At 44.0% G+C, this 21,699-nt stretch overlaps 2 protein-coding genes and 1 pseudogene across 2 annotated transcripts; all 3 read left to right on the top strand.

Moving 5' to 3' along the window:
* Nucleotides 1-1,048: 1,048 nt before the first annotated feature.
* LOC123064180 (probable transcriptional regulator RABBIT EARS) lies at nt 1,049-1,456 on the top strand. Its single transcript, XM_044487717.1, has one exon. The coding sequence runs from the start codon at nt 1,049-1,051 to the stop codon at nt 1,454-1,456; it is 408 nt and encodes a 135-aa protein (XP_044343652.1).
* Nucleotides 1,457-5,990: 4,534 nt separating this feature from the next.
* LOC123064181 (paired amphipathic helix protein Sin3-like 4) lies at nt 5,991-6,822 on the top strand. The gene is made up of 3 exons (XM_044487718.1): nt 5,991-6,190; nt 6,269-6,499; nt 6,615-6,822. The coding sequence occupies exons 1-3, from the start codon at nt 6,057-6,059 to the stop codon at nt 6,820-6,822; spliced, it is 573 nt and encodes a 190-aa protein (XP_044343653.1). The 5' UTR covers nt 5,991-6,056.
* Nucleotides 6,823-8,281: 1,459 nt separating this feature from the next.
* Nucleotides 8,282-11,036, top strand: LOC123064227 (beta-glucosidase 26-like; annotated as a pseudogene).
* The last annotated feature ends 10,663 nt before the right edge of the window (nt 11,037-21,699 follow it).

Consider the following 21,699-nt stretch of genomic DNA (forward strand, 5'->3'; position numbering starts at 1 on the left):
CACTTTTCCCATGCACAGTTGCTTATTGAGATGTGTATTTTCCTGTGTATGGTTGTATGTTGAGGTGATATGTTTGCAAACATGTTATTGTGACCACCTATTTATATATATATGTAGGTTGAGATTCTACTTTGTTGTTGCAGAAGTTTTAGGGTCATTGATCGACACACTTCCAAAAACTAAATGAAAAGGTGCATAGCCTCCATCGCCTTGAGCTCCCAGGCAATTGCAATTCTGGTCTTTTTCATGCACAAAGTTACCGGAACTCACCGTCGCCCCCTCCTGCCCCACCCAATGTTTTAAATAGCGGGCTATGGAAAATAGCGCCGGGTCTCCAAATCAGCTATAGCGGGCTATAGCAGGCTATAGCGGGCTATTTGTGAAGGCGGACATTTAGCGACACCATGCTAAAAAGGCTGTAGCCGGCTATTTAAAACTATGCCCCACCCCTTTGAAGTTTCGCTCCACCATGATGACTGGCATCGTTTAGGGCATCTGGAAGACCCGTCACAACAACGTTAATTCTTAGAGAGGACCACCACCCTCGCCATCGTGGCCCGGAAACATCGAGCCAACGTTATGATTTGTTGCTACTCCCAATCTCTTTGTCAATCTATCCTCTAGACATGCATGGATTTGAAGTTTCTGCATGCCGCCATGAGTCGACGAACCTCACAACCCCCTTTTTTGGTAAATCAGTAATCCCTTGATCGGGCCATAATCATTGTTGTAGTGGAAACATAGTTCAGGTGCGGTTTTGACCTTTCACCAATTGTATAAGGATCAACAAAGCAGGATCACCACCTCTGTAGCCATGATCTGCCTTGACGTCCCTCTCATGGGCTGGTGTTCCTCTGTGGTTGGCTACAGCCGGTGGGGTGCACGTTGGTGCCCCTCGCAATAGTGCGGCTCCCAGATTTAGCAAGTGGCACGCTTCCATCTATAAACTCCAGCAACTAGCTACGCTAGAGAGTGAAAGCCACTAGTACAGGAGAAGCAGAGCTGCTGGCCGGCAAATATCTTCCTCCTGCCGGCCCTCTCTTCTCCGATGGATCAGGCTCCCCGTGGCGCAGCCGCTTCCCTAGACCTGTCCCTCACGCTGGCCCCCATGAGTCCACCACCGGCACCCCCATCCACCTCCTTCTGGGCTGAAGGAAACGCCCCTGCCGGCCACGACGGCCATGGTGGCCATGACGGCGAAGCGAGGTCGAGGCGGCTGTTCTCGTGCCTCTTCTGCGACAAGAAGTTCCTCAAGTCTCAGGCGTTGGGGGGCCACCAGAATGTGCACAAGAAGGAGCGGGCCGGCAGCTGGAACCCTCACCTCTACCTCCAACCCGACCACGGCTACTGGCCGGCCGCGGCGGTGGCAAAGGCGCCGGCGAGATGGCCAGACGCGCGCCTTGACGACGACGGCGAGAAGCAGTTGCAGCAGCTTGATCTCAACCTCAAGCTTTAATTAGCTACCTCGTGTGTACGTTTTTATTATCTTCCTTTCAATCTTCTTATCCTCCTGTATGTTTTTTTATCTTCCTCTGTATGTTTTTTTTATCTTCCTTTTCAATCTTCTTTTCGTCCTTGTTGAACTAGCTATTAGTCAGGTAGGTGTGTGTGTGTCCACCAAATGTATTCACCCATATGGTCTTCCCCTGTCTCCGAAGTTTTTCTTTTCTTTTGCGAAAAAGGACTCAAATCTATTACTGCCTCTGATAGTGTGAAAAACGTCTTATATTTTGATATATAGAGGTGGTATAAAAGTACATTAGAAATACGAAGTACTCAAAACATAATAAGAAATACGTACATCAATATCTTTTTCACATCAGCTCCAAGGTTACTCACAACAAATTTTGTCTCATTGATTTATCGGATATATATTCGCAAAAAGAAAGATACAAAAAAAACTTGGTGATCAACTTGTGCAGCTTTTGTTTCCATGGTCATTGTAATTCTTGTCATTCGTTGCTGGTTTGATGGTTTGTCTCTGCAGTAATCTGCTTGTGGTTGGTTGTGTAGCTATCAAGCGCTTTGGCCATGTTTGACGTCGATGCTACCAGGACTTCCATGTCGATCTGGATGAACTATTTTTCAATTTCAACGAAATTGGAAGCTGGCTGGCTTTTTTCAATTTTGTTTGCAACTTTTATCTGCATGTCCATATTTTCGGCCCTTCTCACTGACTCGGAAAGGAAAGACTTTTCTTCACATGTAGTACAGCGCAAGGAATCTCTCTTCGTGCCTGCATGGACCATGCATGCAAAGCCGTACGACCATCTGTAGCCCCTGCGCGCGGACTGCTGGGCCGCAAGATGCTTGCTGTCTATCTGACTGACATGTGTGCGGGCATCAAGATACATGTGCACACGATATTACACGGTAGGGAACCGTTTGGTCCGATTGCAGGCAAATTAGGAATTTGTTAACAGCATAATAACGTGAAAAATAGCGCTACTTCAATGTGTCATCATGAAATTACAAATGGAGAATTTGCCTTTTCTGGTAGCAGGGTGAATAATGTAAGGAACACTACTACCAATCTACTACATGATAGATATTCAGCTGAGGAAACTCTCTAATAATTATTAGAGAGTTAGATGTTTGAATCCGAGCATGGATAATGAAAAAAGAAACGAGTAGTGAAGTAAGACTAGGCAAGAGACCTGCCGAAGGAAAAAAAATGAAAAAAAAGAAGAGAAACATAAAGAAACGAAGAAATCAGGTGAATACCAAAGGAAGAACAAAGAAAAAGGGTAGAAAGACATTTAAAACAAAGAAAACTGATCAAAACCAAAGAAAGAAGAAAGAAGAAAAAGGAAAAAAAACAAAGATAACTAGTAGAGAAACATAAAACAATTGAAAACCAAAGAAAGCCGCAAAAAAGATAGGAAACAACATTAAAACCTAAGAAAACTGAAGAAGAAAAGAGAAAAGAAGAAAAAATAATAAAAAACCCGATAAACATAGTAAAGAAAACCACAGAAAAAGAAAGAAACAAAAAACAGGCGAAAACCGGACTGGTGCCCATTAGATAGAGAGAGGAAAGAAAAACCAATTCTACCGTGAGCGATGAAACCCGAGCGAACGAACACACATGTGCGAGCAGCCAAAAAAGGCAACACGGGGCAGCAAAGTAAACTACATGAAGGGAAAAACCTTCATGCGATACTAGCATGTGGCTTGTCAGGGCTATGGCTCACCGTACCTATTCCTATTAGGAATCGCCTACGGGCGAGCAACGCGAGGATTTTTATTCATGTTCTTTATTCTTTTGGTGCTTATCACAGTGTTGCATGTTTTTTCTTGGTTTTTACTATTGTTTTATCTTTCTCTTTTTCCTTTTTTTCTTTGGTTTTCTTTGATGTTCTTCCTTTATCCTTTTCTTTGTTGACTTCCTTTTGTCCTCAGTTTTCTTTAATTTCTTCTTTCAACAGATTTCTACGCATTATATATTTTTGTATCCATTAGGACTATATTTTTAAATGAGAGTTTCAAATAGCCGGCTATAGCCCAACTATAGCCCAGAATAATTGTTTGTGCAGGGTGGCGTTGAATGATAGGCTATAGAACTCATGTACAATTGTTTGGAGAAAGTTCGGAAATATCCGGCTATATTGCCGCTGTAGCCCCTCTCTAGTTTATTTGGAGGACCGCACTATTTGGTGTAGCTCACTATTTAAAACAATTATTTTTACATGTTTTGATATCTATAATTTTCATACACGTCGTACAATTTTCGTATAAATATGAAACAATTATTTATAAATGTTTCATATTTTCAAATACATGACTAACATGTTTTACGAAAATATATTGTGAACATTGTTTTATTGAATACATGTCAAACATATGTCAAATACACGTTATAAACATTTTTATGAACGATGCAATTTGTTTTTGCATTATACAAACATTTTTTAAATGCACAACACATTTTTTGAATTACAGTTTTTTAAATGTCACGTACATTTTTTGAGAAGTCGTACATTTTTCTCGAAACACATGACATTTTATAGATGTCCCAAAAAATTGTGTGCACATGATTATATTTCCGTGCACATGGTTAACATTTTTGTACTCTTTTACTTATTTCTTACATTTTTCTATGCACGTTTAACATTTTCCAAAGGCGAGATTAACATTTTTGAATTTTATGTAAAGTGCTTTTAGTATAAAAAGGTAAAATATGTAGGCAAACAATAATAATGTGAATAAAAAAACATAGGCAATGATGATGGCAAGTGGTTAGTAGGTCGGGCCAATACCTACTCACTACAAGTGAGGCGTGGTAGGTGGAATCACTAGTTAAAAATTACCTCATGTAAATGTCACTCCCACCATCTCGGGAGCTGGCAAGTGGTGTGCGCCATTTGTTAGCAACATGAGAGTTTCTTTTTTTATAATTTCATTTATTCAAAATATTTTATCTTTTGAATCATGCCGTCCACATTTAGAACAATTTTCACCGTTGGATTTCTCGCGTCGAGATCTTAGAAACAGATCACATGTTGATATGTTTCGACGAACTTTTTCCACGTAATAAACCAAAAAACAAAAAATAAGATAAAACAAAATAGATAAAACAAAATTATATAAAAACAAAAAACGTAAAAACTGACAAATGAAAAATATGAATGTCGAGAAAATGGAAGACCAACCAGAGCTGGAAGCACGGTTGTGGTTTTCTTTCTGAGAAACACAATTGTGCTTCTCGAGGAAGCAAATATGTGCTTCCTATGGAAGCACTGAATTTTTTTCCTAAAGCAAGCTGTGGTTCTCGTGGATGCAAATATGTTACTTCATTGGAAGCAAATCTATGCTTGTTGTGGAAGCTTATCTTTCTTTTCGTTTCTGAGAAGCACAGCTATGGTTCTCGCGGAAGTTAATCCGTACTTCCACCAAAAGCAACTCTGTGCTTATTATGAAAGCACATTTTTTTTTCAAGAAGCACAGTTGTGCTTCTTGCGGAAGCAAATCTGTACCTCAATAGGAAACAAATATGTTAGTCTCATGAAAGCACATGTTTTTTATTTTTTTTAAGGAAGATTAGTTGTGCTTCTCGTGGGCATTAATCTGTGCCTTCATGGGAAGCGGATCTTTGTTTCTTGTGGAAGCATATTTTTTTCTTCAGAAATTCAATTTGGCCCCGAGGAGCACATGCTCTCAGGCCCAAAAGTATTTATTCAAATGTCAAAAAAATCAAGGCAGAAATTGTTTGTGATCTTAGTCACATCCAAATGCTACCTGCACATTTTAAGGCAAAAAGGTTAAGCATTTTGGCATTTGAAACAAAAACAAATTGAAGACCAAATGTCACCTTAATTTTGATTTTTTTTTACCGACAAAACATTGCTACTCTGTTTCGCATGAAATTTGTCAAGCAGGCTTGCGACACTAACACGAACATCGACCAAAATTTAATAACTTTTTGATATTTTTGGAATTTACTGTTCATCCGGGAGCACATGCTGCAGGGAGCCAAAACGCCCCTCCGATATTTTTTTTCCTTTTCGAGAAGCACAGTTGTGCTGCTCGTGGAAGCAAATCCATGCCCCGACAAAAAGCAAATCTATACTTATCATGGAAGCATAATTTTTTTTTCATACAGATGTTTTTTTTCGCCAAAAGCTACGGAAAGCCGAAAAAACTAGAAAAAGACCCATCTAATCCCAGGAATGCGTATAGATAAAACAAAATTCAAAGGAAGCGCCCAGCACGCGAAATATGGCGGCGACTGGACGCACGACTTAACATGCTGCCAAGACACCAAAGGTGACCCCTGGAGGTCCCCTGCAGTGTACGTGCGTGCCTAATTTTCTGGCGCTCAAAGTCCTAGTGCTATATTTCAGGTACGTCCGTGTACGTCTCTGAGTCAAGTAGCTGCCGGATGTTTTGTCCGTGACAAGGACAAGGTAATAACGGGATTGCCATGGATACGTTTATATATTTCTATATATGATGGTCATTAGGTTTGATCGAATCAAAAACATAGATCAGTAGTCCAAGTCAAGCTGGGCAGAATCAAGAGGAGAAGAAGAGTAAGAAGCTAGTTAGCTGCTTCAATGGCGCCGGCGGACAGTCACGGGGAGTTTCTGGAATTGGAGGACGCCTTGAGGTACATGAAGATGGTGAAGAACCGGCACCCGGCGACGTACAGCGAGTTCCTCCGCGTCATGGTTGATTACAAGAGGGGCAGGTACGTCCTATCCATGTCGATAAACGCATAAATTTGCTCCACGCATGGATCGACCGACCAACATTTAACGGCGTGCAGGATCGGCGTCGCCGAGGTGGCGTCGACGGTGGCGGCGCTGTTCCGGGACACCCCCTACCTCATCGCCGGCTTCAACGCCTTCTTGCCCAAGCGCCACCGGATCCGTCTATCAGACGAACAGGCCGCGGGTTTAGAGAAGCCGACGACCTTCGTGAAGGCGGTGATGAACACGAACCCGGCCACCTACCGCGAGTTTCTCCGCATCATATTCGACGAATACGGGAGGGACGGGTACGTACCTAGTGATCCATACATATGTATAGTTTATGGTTGGTTGGATCCATGGAGGTTAAAAAGTGGTTAACTAATATTATGAGCTGTGGGTTCATGCATGGCTTCATGGCAGGATCGCCATCGGCATCACAGAGGTGGCGTCGAGGGTGGGAGCCCTGTTCCGGGATAGCCCGGACCTCATCGCCGGCTTCAACGCCATACTGCCGAGAGAGCACAAGATCGAGGTCGTCGGTGGGGTGGATGAGCATGAGCTTGCCGCTCGTTTCGTGAGAGAAGTGAGCCTAGATGACCACAATGACGATAAGATCCACGATGGATAATATCTCTCACTATTGGTATACTATTATACTCCATCAACGTAAGCGAGCGTACATATTTTTCAAACTTCAAGCTTTGCATATTTCGGTAAAATCTGTTGAGAAAGTATCAACATCTACAATACTAAATTTAACTAGTAGGGTATGCTCGATTTTGATGCATGTTATCACATTGATTCCAACCAAAATCAATGCAATTATCGGTGAATGTTGTTAATATTGTAAAAATGTATCCTCACTCGCGCTCATAATTACATGCTACTACCTCTGTATGTAAAGAAATGTAAGATTGTTTATAGATCACTACTATTTTCTAATGGGAAACGACGCCTCCCGCACTCCGAGTCTCCCACTCCCTTATCGCTTACCCTATCCCTCGCAATAACGCCATTCCCTGGTGCTATTTTTAATTCTTGTTTCTCACGAACCATGTGCTGGTAGGCGTATAATTAAATAAAAGCCGAGGGCGCTTTCTACAAAAAAGACAATGCGTGGCTCACCCAACGCTTCACCACTCCGGGCCACTGACATGTGGGGCGCATTCATGCTAACATGCCACTGAGCATAAGATACAGCTGGATACGGAAGAAGTGACCGTATATGCACGCATAGACAAGTTATGTTACTGCAATTTCGTATTTTGCAAATTTTAGTACTAAACTGAACATTAGATGCAAGTTCTATGACTGCCACTGATATTATCTTTTCAAGTATTCATTAGTTTCAAAGCCATGGACGCGAAGGACACAACAAAATTAATTGTTTGCGATCTAGACGCTCAGTCTAAAATATATTTCTGTTCAAAATTTGGATTTCAGAAAAAAGAAGAAAACATGCCCATCAAATGCAAACCACCTGCACCCCTCGAACGGGAGAAAAATCTCATCTATGGACCCTCTATATGCGATTATTTATTTTCCCACGTATCATGGGAAAACAAATACTAAGCACATCCAACAACTCCCTCGATCCCATGAAAGGGACGACAACATCTCATCAATCAACCTCCTTAATTCAAGGATTCGGGCATATCTTACTGACCTGTCGCCACTGAGGTGACGCTCCGCGGGATATCTCTCCAATCAGTGTGATTCGGAAAGACCTCGGCATACTAAATTTTGGCCCAAGCAATAACAAAGCATAAGAGAGCTAAAAAATAGCAAGGGTTAGTTGCCCAGGCATTTGTCGCCAGAAAAAGTGCTTCGTCTACCTCCAATCCGGCGTGAGAGAGAGCGGCAACAACAGATCCCGTTCCATCGCACATGCGATGCCGCTGCCCCGGCCTGGGTACGCGCGCGCACATATTTTATCTTCCAAAGTCCAAACTTGTTTGTTCCCTAGTTACTTAGTTTAACGAGTCGCACACAAACACACATTTGCTATTATCTAGCCCCGCAGACCAAGGCTTGACCCCCGGCCTCACTCCCCAGTCCCCACCCCCCCTTCCTCGCTCACGCACACGATGAAGCACGCGGCGGCGCTGCTGCTGATACTAGCGGCAGCTGCTCTTGTGCTGCTGATACTAGCGCCAGCTGCTCATGTGCTGCTGCCTTCTGCGCAATACCACTGGCTCAACCCCGAGATCCACGACGCCGGCGGGCTGAGCCGGCAGGGCTTCCCAGAGGGGTTCGTGTTCGGGACGGCCACGTCGGCGTACCAGGTGGAAGGGATGGCGGAGCAGGGAGGGCGAGGGCCAAGTATCTGGGACGCCTTCATCAAGATACCAGGTAAAAACATTTCCATCGATTTGGTTCATCTTGTTTTTTCTCCTAGCTCCACCGAACAAGTTGTAGTGGTGCTACAGCGACATGCATATGTAGTTTTACATGTCTACATATTGGATCTAAACGGGTTGTGTTGTTGGGAGGACAGGGACGATCCCCGGCAACGGCACCGCCAATGTGGCGGTCGATGAGTACCACAGGTACAAGGTGTGTGCACTCAACGATTAATCATCCAGCTGATTGCTGTGTTTCTGGTGGTGCTTCTTTAGTGTGTCCCTGATTGCCGCTTGACAGAGGTATTTATTGATTATGAGGTGTAGGAGGATGTGGACATAATGAAGAACATGGGATTCGACGCGTACCGGTTTTCCATCTCTTGGTCGAGGATTTTCCCAGGTATATGTGTGCCATGATCTCTCCTCCAGCTGCAGCAGTTTAAATTTTCAAAAGAGTTTTTCATGGAAGTGGAGTTGTGTATGAAATTCAATTCTAGATGGGACTGGGAAGGTGAACTGGGAAGGAGTTGGTTACTACAACAGGCTCATAGATTACATGCTTCAGCAAGGTAACTAGAATTGCTACACCTAGTTAGCTCTTAATTAGCACCAGGGTCCGACTTTTGTGTTTAATTAATAACCCTTATTATAATGGTGGATTAGGTATCACTCCATATGCAAACCTCTATCAATATGACCTCCCACTGGCACTCCATCAGCAGTACCTTGGCTGGCTAAGCCCAAGGATAGTGTAAGCATTTCAAATAGCTAATGATTATTTCCACATTTCAAAGTTGAATTTAAGTATGTGTCGTTGATACGCCCAACTTTTTCTATTTTTACAAAAGGGGCGCGTTTGCAGACTATGCCGATTTCTGTTTCAAGGTGTTTGGAGACAGGGTGAAGAATTGGTTTACCTTCAATGAGCCGAGGTGCGTCGCTGCGCTGGGGTATGACATTGGCCTCCATGCACCGGGGAGGTGTTCTCAGTGCTCTGCAGGAGGTGACTCTACCACAGAGCCGTACCTTGCGGCGCACCATCTCATACTCTCACATGCTGCGGCTGTGCGGCGATACCGTGACAAGTATCAGGTAAGACTGACCGAAGATTACCTTCAAGTCATTTCTCAGTTCAAGAATCACATATTCAATGGCAGTGCCTAAGAGTGAATGTTAACTGTGTTCCATTCAATCATTCTATTCTATTTAATAGCATCAACAAAAGGGGAGGATTGGAATTCTCTTGGATTTTGTGTGGTACGAACCTTTGAGCAACAGCAATGCTGATCAAGCTGCAGCGCAGAGGGCAAGGGACTTCCACCTTGGATGGTAAACCCTGAACCAATTTACCACAGAGGATAAAATTTTACTTCACAAGTTTAGATTGTAACACATGTCTACCAACTTTGTTTGGAGGAAAGCAGACTGAAACTGTATGAATGTCCTTGCAGGTTCCTTGACCCCATCATCCATGGTCGCTACCCATTCACGATGCTCGAGATTGTCAAGGATAGGTTGCCACGCTTCAATGCCGACGAGTCCACGATGGTTAAAGGATCCATTGACTATGTTGGTATCAACCAATACACTTCTTTCTACATGAAGGACAATGGGACTTGGAACCTGACGCCTGTCAGTTACCAGGATGATTGGCATGTTGAATTTGTCTGTAAGATCTTTTATCCCCTTCATGCCAACTCCTTCTGCCATGGCAAATACTTCACATTCTCAGACCCAGTGATGTGTACGTGTCTTTGCAGTTAAATGAAATGGCGTGCCTATTGGAGCTCATGTAAGTGCAGTTCTGGATTACTCTTTACTATACCTTAAAGATGGATTAGTGCAGATTTTCTGTGGAACATTGTAACTATAAGTTGGTTGAGTCCATGCAGGCAAACTCCTACTGGCTTTACATTGTACCATGGGGAATCAACAAGGCTGTGACCTATGTTAAAGAAAGATATGGAAATCCTACAATGATCCTTGCTGAAAACGGTACTTCAACATCTTAAATGGCAATTGCTTCTTCTGGTAAAACAAATTACTACTTGTTGTTCTCATAAGGACATGAATGATCATCTCACAGGGATGGACCAACCTGGCAACATTAGCATCGCTGACGGTGTGCACGACACATTAAGAATCCGGTACTACAGAGACTACATAACCGAGCTCAAGAAGGCGATAGACGATGGGGCCCGGGTGATCGGGTACTTTGCTTGGTCTCTGCTTGACAACTTCGAGTGGAGACTCGGCTACACTGCCCGTTTCGGTATCGTCTATGTGGACTACAAGACTCTGAAGAGGTACCCCAAGGACTCAGCGTTATGGTTCAAGAACATGCTCTCCCAGAAGAAAAGGAGCTAGTATTACAAACAAGATCCCCGGGTGGATCAAATTCTTCTGCTTTCAGAATATGCATAGTGTAGCATTTGTTCATCATTGCACCTCAAATTTAGCTTCAAGAAGCCGGAAATGACAAACATTGAGACAGCAACTTTGCGCCTTCTTATAATACAAATTAGAAACAATGAGATTTCTTTTAAGTCAAAACACTACTGGTCGATCAGTTTAAGTGCACTGAAGCACATGACATAATTAACTATCGGCACCATTTGAACAACATACACATGACCTCGCAGAGGAAAGCCAGTTGAGCAATTCACTAGATGCAAATAAGTGCCCCAAAACTGACCACGTTATATTTGATTACACGTCCTCCCCATGTTAGCTAGGCTTCTAGCGGGCCGAATTCTGGATTTCTTTGTTTGTTATTGCCATACCTAGTGATAATTAGAAGGGCACTGTAATTTCTTTTCAATGCTCAATTGAAATACCATTTCCAGTCAATTTTAAATTATGGTAACAAATTATCTTCTCTATAAAAAAACTACATATTTTCTTAATCAACTTTCCGACTGACCCCAGGTCTGTCACAAATTTTCGAGCTGCCAAGCCAGTTTCTACGGTAGGCTAAATCAGCCACGACAACTCAAGCAAAATGGTTAGGCATAGTGGGAGCAAAGGGGACCTGGGTACCCTCTAACACTCTTTAGTTCAAACAAAGTCTTAGAGCATCTCCACCCCCCCCCCCCCACAGCCCCCCGGGGCGCCTTTTCTACCGACGGCCTAGTCGCGTCCCTAGGACGCCGAATTCCCCATTTTTGGCCCGACGATCCCAGGCCGAACCCAGCGGACTGGGTGCACTTGGGGACTCCGGCGGAAGGAAAAGTGGCGCGTGGGCCACCACTATCAGGCGAGAAACACCTTTTCCCTGCCTAGATTCAACCCGTGAGCGGCCGGACGCCACTTCCCCCCTTCGTCGCATGCCGATCCCGGCGCCACAACCACTGCTCCGCCGCTAGAAAGGCCACCCCCCAGCCGGAAAGAGAGGGTTTCGCCGCGACAGCCTCCACCCCCTCCTGGACGAGCTCTCCAGGACTCCGACCACGCAGGTGGGCATACCGGCGGCTGCTCACCCACCACACCTGCTAGGTATTCGGTGATTTGCCTGCTCGGCGATGGACTCTGATGACGAGGAGTCGCTCGCGGCTCTGATTGAGGAGGAAGCTGAGGACGACACCGACGGCAAAGAGCACCACATGATCCTCGCCGATCTGGCTGGCCTATTCGCGAACGATGCAAAGCCGCGACGAGGTGGATTGGCGTCTGGCCACCGCAAGAGCAAGTAGAGGCATCAAATGGAGGGCTATTGCTTGCTCTATGCTGACTACTTCGTTGACCCTCCATTGCATGGCGAGAAAGTGTTTCGGCGCCGTTATCGGATGAGCCGTAAGCTCTTCCTCAGGATTGTGAATGCCATCCGGGAGTTCAACAGCTATTTCATTTGCAAGAAGGATTGCACCGGCACAGTTGGATTCTCCTCACTCCAGAAGTGCACGACAACTATGAGGATGCTTGCAGACTGAGCTCTAATACGTCTCCAACGTATCTATAATTTTTGCTTGTTCCATGCTGTTATATTATCATTCTAGGATGTTTTACAATCACTTTATAGTAACTTTATATCATTTTTGGGACTAACCTATTGACATAGTGCCCAGTGCCAGTTGCTATTTTTTTGCTTGTTTTTTACATCGCAGAATATCAGTACCAAACAGAGTGCAAACACAGCAAAAAGTTTTGGAGAATTTTTTTGGAACACAAGACACAAGATGGGCCAAAGAAGTACCAGGAGGGAGGCCCGTGGTGGGCACAACCCACCAGGGCGCACCCAGGGGGTTGTGCCCCCCTCGTGGCCTCCCACACCGCCTTTTTGCTATATAAATATCCCAATATTTCAGAAACCCTAGGGGAGTCGACGAAAAACAAGTCCATCCGTCGTAAGTTCGAGAACCACGAGATCCAATCTAGACATCATCACGGAAGGGTCCATCATCCTCATTGGTGCCTCTCCGTCGACGCGTGAGTAGTTCACCATAGACCTATGGGTACGTAGGCAGTAGCTAGATGGCTTTCTCTCTCTCTCTCTCTCTCTCTCTCTCTCTCTTTTGATACTCAATACAATGGTCTCTTAGAGATCTAATTGATGTAACTCTTTTTTGCGGTGTGTTTGTTGGGATCCGATGAACTTTGAGTTTATGATCAGATCTGTATCCATGAATATTATTTAAGTCTTCTTTTGATCTCTTATATGCATGATTATTTAAAGCCTCGTATTTCTTCTTCGAATATTTGATTTAGTTAGGCCAACTAGATCGATTGTTCTTGCCATGGGGAGAAGTGCTTTGTGATGGGTTCGATCGTGCGGTGTTCTTTCCCAGTGACAGAAGGGGAAGCAAGACACGCATGTGTCGTTGCTATTAAGGATAACAAGACAGGGGATATTCCTACATGAATAGATCTTGTCTACATCATGTCATCGTTCTTATTGCATTACTCCATTTCTCCATGAACTTAATACGCTAGATGCATGTTGGATAGCGGTCGATGTGTGGAGTAATAGTAGTAGATGAAGGCAGGAGTCAGTCTACTAATCTTGGACGTGATGCCTATATATTGATCATTGCCTGGATATCGTCATAACTATTCGATCTTCTATCAATTGCCCAACGGTAATTTGTTTACCCACCGTATGCTATTTTCTCAAGAGAAACCACTAGTGAAATCTACGACCCCCGGATCTATTCATTATCATATTTGCTTTGAGATCTATTTTTATTCACTTTTATTTTCAGATCTATTATTCCAAAAACCTAAAAATACCTTTCTGCACTTTTTATTACTTAGTTTATTTCCTGTGTTATCGATATCTATTTATCCAATCTATTACAATTTTTATCCCGTCAACTTGACAATTTTTAGCATCGTTACCCGTAGAGGGATTGACAACCCCTCATAAGCGTCGGGTTGCAAGTATTTGTTCTTTATGTTCATGTACCGTTTACATAGTGTTGCTTGGTTCTCCTGCTGGATTGATACCTTGGTTTCTTAACTGAGGGAAATACCTACGTAGCTATGTTGCAACATCCCTTCCTCTTTGGGGAAATACCAACGTAGTTCAAGTGACATCAAGCTCCCGGTGATATACAAGATGACTATGGACGCATGGCCGAGTCCACCACCATTGAGTGTTTGTACAAGTTCTGCAGGGCAGTGGTGGCAGTGTATGGACCACAATACTTGCGGTCACCCAATGCTGAAGACACTGCTCAGATCCTAGCACAGAATGCAGCAGGAGGATTTCCTAAGATGCTTGGAAGCATCGACCGCATGCATTGGGCAGGAGATGTACAAAGCTGCCAAAGGAGCTTGCAGTGTGCTACTTGAGGCAGTGACTACATATGACCTATGGATTTGGCACTCCTTTGCTATGTCAAGAACTCACAGTGACATCAACGTACTGCAGTGCTCGAATGTGTTTTCCAAGCTTGTTGAAGGTCATGCTCCTCCGGTGAACTTCGAGGTCAATGGGTGCCACTACAAAAAGGGATAGTACATAGCAGATGGCATCTATCCTAGATGGTCCATATTTGTGAAGACTATCTCAAACCCCGTGCTAGGAGGCAAGAGCTCCTACTTTGCCAAGTGTCAGGAGGTTTGCAGGAAGGATGTTGAGCGGGCATTTGGTGTTCTTCAATCTCGATTTTCTGTTGTCCGGTACCCCGCTCTGACCTGGTCGAAATCTCATATGTGGGAGGTGATGAATGGATGTGTCATCTTGCACAACATGATCATTGAGAGTGAGCAGGAAGAGCCAGTGTTTGACACTGAACCATATTTCAGGCAGGGTCCTCTTACAACTATTGATCACCAGGTACCGGCAGCATGCACTACTGGAATCAGGAACTTTGCCATCATCCGGTTCTTTGCCGTCAGCTAGCTGATGGCAAAGAGTGACTTTGCCATCAGCTTGAGGAAAACGGACGACAAAGGAGCAGCTGACGGCAAAGAAATTGTTTGCCGTCCGTAGAATCTTTGCTGTCAGCTAGCTGATGGCATAGAACCTAGCGGACGGCAAAGAGGCAGGGTGGGCCGCTGGCGAGAGCCACCTAATGACCACTTTCTTTGCCGTCTGCTAGCTGATGGCAAAGAATCTTTGCCGTCTGCTAGCAAACGGCAAAGAAAGTGGCCAAACTAATGTCCGTAAGCTAGGCTCTTTGCCGTCTGCTAACGGAAGGCAAAGAGTTGTGCCCTATCTAACAAAATGCCCAGCCCTGCCCCTCTCTCCACCTCTATCTCCCTCCCCTCATCCCAACCCCGCACCGCCGCCCCGCCCCGACCACCCCGCCCCGATGCGCCGCCCTGGCCACCCTGCCCCGCCGCGCCGGGCCGCGCCGGTCGCCCCGACCCGCCTCGCCGCCCCGTCGCACTGGGCCGCTCCGCCCCGCAGTGCCGCCCCGGCCATCCGGCCCCGTCCGCGCCGGCTTGGGCCGCCTCGCTGCCCCGGCCGCCCCGCCAGGACGCCCGGCCCCACCCCGGCCGCCCCACCTCGCCGCCCCGACAGCTACAAGGTGAGACTTTTTTCTTCTACTTTTTAGATATAGTTTAATTAGGTTTAGTATAATTTAGTTTAGGTTTAGTTTAGTTTAGTTAGTTTAGTTTAGGTTTAGTTTAGTTTAGTTTAGTTTAGGTTAAGTTTCTGGTTTAGTTTGGGTTTAGTTTAGTTAGTTTAGTTTAGGTTTAGGTTTAGTTTAGGTTTAGTTTAGTTTAGGTTTAGATTAGTTTAGTTTAGGTTAAGTTTCTGGATTATTTTGAACATGTGAAATTTGTTGTTATTTTTTTAGTTAAATCAGTTATTCCTGCATCGACGCGACGATGCCTATCCCGCATCCTCGTCGTCGACTCGGCAGAGGAGGCCTGCTCGATCAGAGGGGCCATGTCCGAGACTGGGCTCCACCGGGCTGGTACTGGGAGGTTCTACCTTCCGGGGGGCGCAGCTTGGTGAGGAGCCAGCCCGTCATTGACCCGAACCTTGTTTGGTGGCGGTCGCGTGGGCCAGTGACGGTGCCGAGGCTTTCCGACACCGCGGAGGTGGTATGTCACCGTGTCAGCGAGGAGGATGAGCACTTCCGTCGCTACATGGTTGCTTTGGAGGGCAGGTTCGACAATACCTGGTAGGTTCTTCAGGGACCTCACTGGAGCTATGATCCTGTGATGGTTCCTTCTTTTTGGGTGTCCAGCGCCCGCGTCGATACCCTTCGTTCGCTACGGTTCTAGCTGTATTAGCGATGCTATATGTATGATACTATTCGAGATGTATTAGTGATATATTCGACGATGTACAGACGCAAGAGATGATGTAGTTTTGCTTATTGAATGCATGCTAATTTAGTTTACCCGGGGACAAGCGGGTTAGGGGGTTCCTCGGTGTCAATGGTACCCAAAATAGCAATATCGTCAGTGCGAGATACATGTGGCCGTCGGTGTCGAATACTACATCCACATCTCACAAGTGGCACAGGGGTCCTGCGTCCGCAGCAACAGTTCTCGGCATCGATGACGGTCGAACACCATCGCGAATTTGTCTGGCAACCTCTGAGATGACGATTGAAAGCTAAGTGTTGAAACATGAAACACCCAAACTGACTCAACTCGGTTTGGTTGTTTGAACTTTCACTTGGCTTTAATCCTCATTGCAAAGGCTGCCAGACAAATTTGCTAAGGTGTTCGACCGTCATCAGCCACCTGAACTATTGTTGCAGGACGCCGGGCGCCGGGGTCACTTGTGGGACGTGGATCTAGTGTTCAACGCCGAGCGCCTCATGTATCTTGCGCTGATGATACTTTCTATTTAGGGTTCTATCGACGCCGAGGAACCCCTAACGCTCGTCTTGTTGTAAATATTTAGTTAGGTTGACGGAAAAAACAATATTGCTATGAAACTCATCTTTCGATTTAAATATGCAGTTTTTTCGTCGCTGTGAGGGTCTAGTGTTCGACGAGCTCCGCCCCAGCGTTCGTGGGTTAGCACAAATAACATCTCCCCCCCCTTGATTTGCTCTGTTCCGGTCTTCGTACCAATGAAACTTGCTAGCTATAGGTGTCTTCAATCATCAGTATGCGTGACCACTATGCGTCTCCCGTTCCAAATGGTTACATCCATAAATATGCATGCATTTGCATATTTATAACCGTGATTATTTCAAATTGTCCAACATTATCCATGGACAGCTCGAGTATGTGTAGATTGGGTTCATTTTCCCATATGCTCTGCTCTGGATCCGATGCAGAATTTCGTCAGTGCCTCCATGTTGTTCTCCGGGTACACATCCTCTCTGCTTATTACCGAGACGTGTATCAGGAGAATAGTGGGGAGGTGCTGCCGAAATTTTGCGTTGAATCCGGAGCAGAGCATGGGAAAACGAACCCAATCTACACTTAATCGGGTGGGATTAGGACCTATCTTTACCTATTAGCGTCTAGGTTGCATGGACGTAAGAAAAGTGACAAACTCCATTAACTGATGAATATATACATGCTGATTAACATATATATATATATATATATATATATATATATATATATATATACACATTTCTTATATGTCCAGTAGCTAGGCAAGATGAGTAATCGTGCGTGGATGTACACCGGTCACACTAGTCAGAAAAACATATCAAATTGAATGGTTAACAAAAACCAAGGGGTTTCTGAGAACCACATTTGCAAATGGCCAGAGGACAACCTGGTGCCCTTTGTAGGGTGCAAAAATTGGCACAAGAGGACAGAGGATGAAATGGACTATCACTTGCAGAAGAGGGGTTTTACGTTAGATTATACGGTGTGGACATTTCATGGCGAGTCTGGCCAACGCGCCGGAGCTGAGGTGCTTCGTCGTCGCACCGACGAGCATGGTACTGGGATGCAAGACATGGAGCAAGACTTTAATGATGCTCGGGACTCGGACAATGAGATGGAGGAATCTGCAAAGGCCTTCAATGAAATGTTGGAGTCTTCAAAGCGTCCTTTCCACGAGCACACTGAGCTTTGACAGCTGGATGCCATCTCACAAATAATGGCTCTGAAGGCTCAATTCAATTTGGGCAGAGAATGCTACGACACGATCATGACAATTATGGCCATCAAGTTGACATATAGATATTTTAATCTAGGAGGTATGTGAAGTGGAATTTGCAACCGACCCTCTTGTCGAGAAGTTAAATTTAGCTTAAAAAGAAAATGAATATTTGAAAGAAAAAGTTAAAAGAATTGAAGAAGAGAATATGCCATTGGAGTTGTATGTTGCCGTTGTGGTCGATGATTACAAGATGAAGATGAATGCAATGCGCTTGAAGATGGATGCAATGCACTTGAAGATTAAGAAGATTAGAAAATATGCCATTGATAATGAGGCTTGGTATCATTATGCCGTTGGATCGATTGTTACCTTAGTTGCGATCTTCATTGCATTTGTCGTGATGAGGGTAAGTTTTCTCTACTGTTTTGCTTAACAAATGCATACTTAGCTACTTTCATCCTAAATGGCATAACTACTTAAGTTAGACAAAAAATGAGCTATACATAGCTTTCTTTCCTCAAAAATGTCATGATAATCTTTGTTACCTCCAAAATGATATAGACTTACCTTACTTTCCTCGAAAATGACATAATAACCTTAGTAAGCTCCAAAATGACCTATTTACCTAGCTTAGCTCTAAAATGACCTACACTTAGCATTTTTACCTAGCTTAGCAATAAAATGTAATTTTTACCTACCTTAGTTAGAAGAAGAAGAAGAAGAAGAAGATAAAAAGAGGAGAGGAGAAAAAGAAAGAGAAGAAAAAAAATCTTCTTCTTCTTCCTTTTCTTCCTTTTCTTCCTTTTCTTCCTCTTCCTCTTCTTCTTCCTTTTCTAGCTAGTCTTCTTCTTCTTCTTCTTCTCTTCTTCTTCCTCCTCCTCCTCCTCCTCCTCCTCTTCTTCTTCTTCTAACTTGCTTCTTTCCCAATTTGCAGATTTGCTTTAGATGAGGAAGCTTGCGTTGATGGAGTCTACTCTTATCTTTATGCTTCCTTCTTGTTTTCATTTGCTTTAGATGAGGAAGCTTGCTACCTATATATGTATGTATGGATGAAACCATTGTATGCTTGTTGTTGGATATGTTGGCTATGTATATGTGCTGGATGAAACCATTTTCTATGTATATGTGTTGGATGATCATATCCATATGGCAGGGATATGATTTGGTATGTATATGTGTTGGTATGCTTGTCGAAAGTATTTTAATATTTGTGTGTGTGTGTGTGTGTGTGAAATTCTGTCAAATTAAATGAATTCAAGAAAAAACAGAAAAAACAGGGGCTATATAGACTCTTTGCCGTCCGCTGGCAGACGGCAAAGAGCTTTGCCATCAGCCAGCACACGACAAACATGCCACGTGTCAGCTACCTGTGCAACCTGGGGCAGTAGGCTGGCTATTTGGTAGCTTTGTTGTCAGCCAACTAACGACAAAGAACGTTGAATATTTGCCGTCAGCCAGCTGACGGCAAAGCTACCAAATAGGCCAGCCCCCCGGGTGCTGCCATGTGGCATGCTATGCCTTCCGCTGACAGACGAGCAAACAATCAATGTTCTTTGCCGACCGCTGGCAGATGGAAAATATGCAAAGGTCTTTGCTGTCCGCCGGCAAAGCACGCTGTTAACCCGTTAACGGACCTAAGCTAACACGTGTGCCGTCCAGGCTCTTTGCCGTCGGCTGGCAGACGGCAAAGACCTATGCATCTTTGCCGTCAGCCAGCAGACGGCAAATAAGCCTTTGTCGTAGCCTGTTCAGCCGGAGGTGTTACCGTCCACTGGCTGACGACAAAGGTCTTTGTCGTAAGCCATGTGTGCCTTTGCCGTCAGCCGTAGCGGACGGCAAAGTTCCTGATTCCTGTAGTGATGGGCTGCCTTCCTCAATATGCGTCAGGAGATCCGAGACCCACAGGTGCATCGAGAACTGCAGCACTATCAGGTGGAGCACCTATGGAGGCTCGAGGGCAACGCCGAGTTTGATGTGTTTTAATTTATGTTCGAATTATGAGCTTACTTCGTTGAACTATTTGATTTGTATTGATTTCTGTGATGAACTATGTGATAAAAATTAGTTTTTGATGAATTTGTGCCAAATTTGAGTTTCAAGTTGACAGCTGGGGGCCAGCTGGGAACCCGAGCCCCCCACCCCCCAGCGAAAATATCGCCGGTTAGCCCGTAGGAGGCGCTATTTCAAGCCCCTGGGGGGACGAATGGTTGGAATTCCAATAAAGCTCACCAATTTGCATCCCTAGTGCAGGCTAACCAATACACTATCCATAAATACAATTCGTTTGCGGCGCCCGGCGGAGCAAGATCCCAAAAAATAGTTATATCTAAACATGGGCCCGCTAATGCCGCAATGTACGGCCTATGAGACCATGACTAAAGACTACATAGAACGTTGCCTGTCCAGGAGGAGGAGGAGGAGCGCCCCACCTTCTAGTAATACCAAATGTACAAGAAAATGATAAGTCCTTATAAACAATGAAGTGTGATTTTATATAATTGCTAGGAAGGTCGAGAGGAGTGTATTAGAATACACAACATATTGACACCTCATATACCCTAGAACTGTTTGACATTATTAAGTTTAACTATCCTATTTTATGAACCGATATTAGGATATTTGTTCTACGCATGAAAGTAGAATCCATTATCAAGATATTTACATATGTTGTGCAGAAACACACATAACACAATTTAGTACATAGAAGTACAAACATTATGTTTGACATTTGTTTATACTTTGTTAAAAGTTCACTAGAATCAATACAATATGCCTCGAACAACAATTTCAACAAAATGAACACAAGTTCACGAACAATTTTATCACTCTTTTTTATTGACATACAAGTAATTTTAATAATACTAAACTTTCATTATTTAAATATACCAACTCCTTTGTTTGAATGATATTATTTGATACAACCGTTAAATATAGAGATGAAAATTATACGGAAAATGTTATACCAATTCATATTATATTTGATATTTATTGTCAACTAGATACAAAGAAGTAAAAAGGTTTAATATAAATGCGTACTACTAATGGTATACTATATATTTTTTTAGAATGGCGCTAAGGACCGTGAAATGTTTGGTCTAATGTGAGTGAACTTTTATCGTCATTCCAGTAATTAATTGTTGACTTGAGTTGTAAGTGTAGTTACATAGTCTAGCATATTAGGTTATTGGATTTCTTAGAGACTATGACTGCGCCATATTGGTTACACACGTTTGCCAGACGCATCCATATGCCACGCTTGGATGTAGCTAATAAAGTTAAATAATAACTTGGCGGATCTATTTAAGCCATCTAAATTCTTCGAGGAATATATGTGACATGTGCATATTGACCTTACGACCGATACGGAAGAAAAATTGGAATCTGGATGAAACTTGTTGAATCTGAACTGCCAATGCTGATTTCAATGGTAGTACCTGGTTACTGCAAGTTTTGTCATTTTAAATATTATTTGTTTACCGAACCTTCTTTTACAATTGTATAATCATGCGTACGATGTGTATTTTTCTTGCACTAGGGCATTTGAATAGCGTCTGTTGCTAATGAAGGATCAGCAAGTACTGGGATGGAGATCCAGGTTGATTGACTTAACCAAACATATATCAGGAATAATGCGAGTATCACGACTGGACCGGACTGGGATGGTTATCTCCTCCCATTGTAA

Source organism: Triticum aestivum, chromosome 3B, assembly GCF_018294505.1.
Source record: "Triticum aestivum cultivar Chinese Spring chromosome 3B, IWGSC CS RefSeq v2.1, whole genome shotgun sequence".
NCBI classification, from domain to species: domain Eukaryota; kingdom Viridiplantae; phylum Streptophyta; class Magnoliopsida; order Poales; family Poaceae; genus Triticum; species Triticum aestivum.

What these genes read in the sequence shown, in the direction of transcription:
- LOC123064180 (XM_044487717.1), top strand. Translation starts at nt 1,049, where the DNA reads ATGGATCAGGCTCCCCGTGGCGCAGCCGCTTCCCTAGACCTGTCCCTC.
- LOC123064181 (XM_044487718.1), top strand. Translation starts at nt 6,057, where the DNA reads ATGGCGCCGGCGGACAGTCACGGGGAGTTTCTGGAATTGGAGGACGCC. An exon ending in GTTGATTACAAGAGGGGCAG is followed by an intron (nt 6,191 to 6,268) that starts GTACGTCCTATC and finishes AACGGCGTGCAG; the next exon opens with GATCGGCGTCGCCGAGGTGG. An exon ending in GACGAATACGGGAGGGACGG is followed by an intron (nt 6,500 to 6,614) that starts GTACGTACCTAG and finishes GCTTCATGGCAG; the next exon opens with GATCGCCATCGGCATCACAG.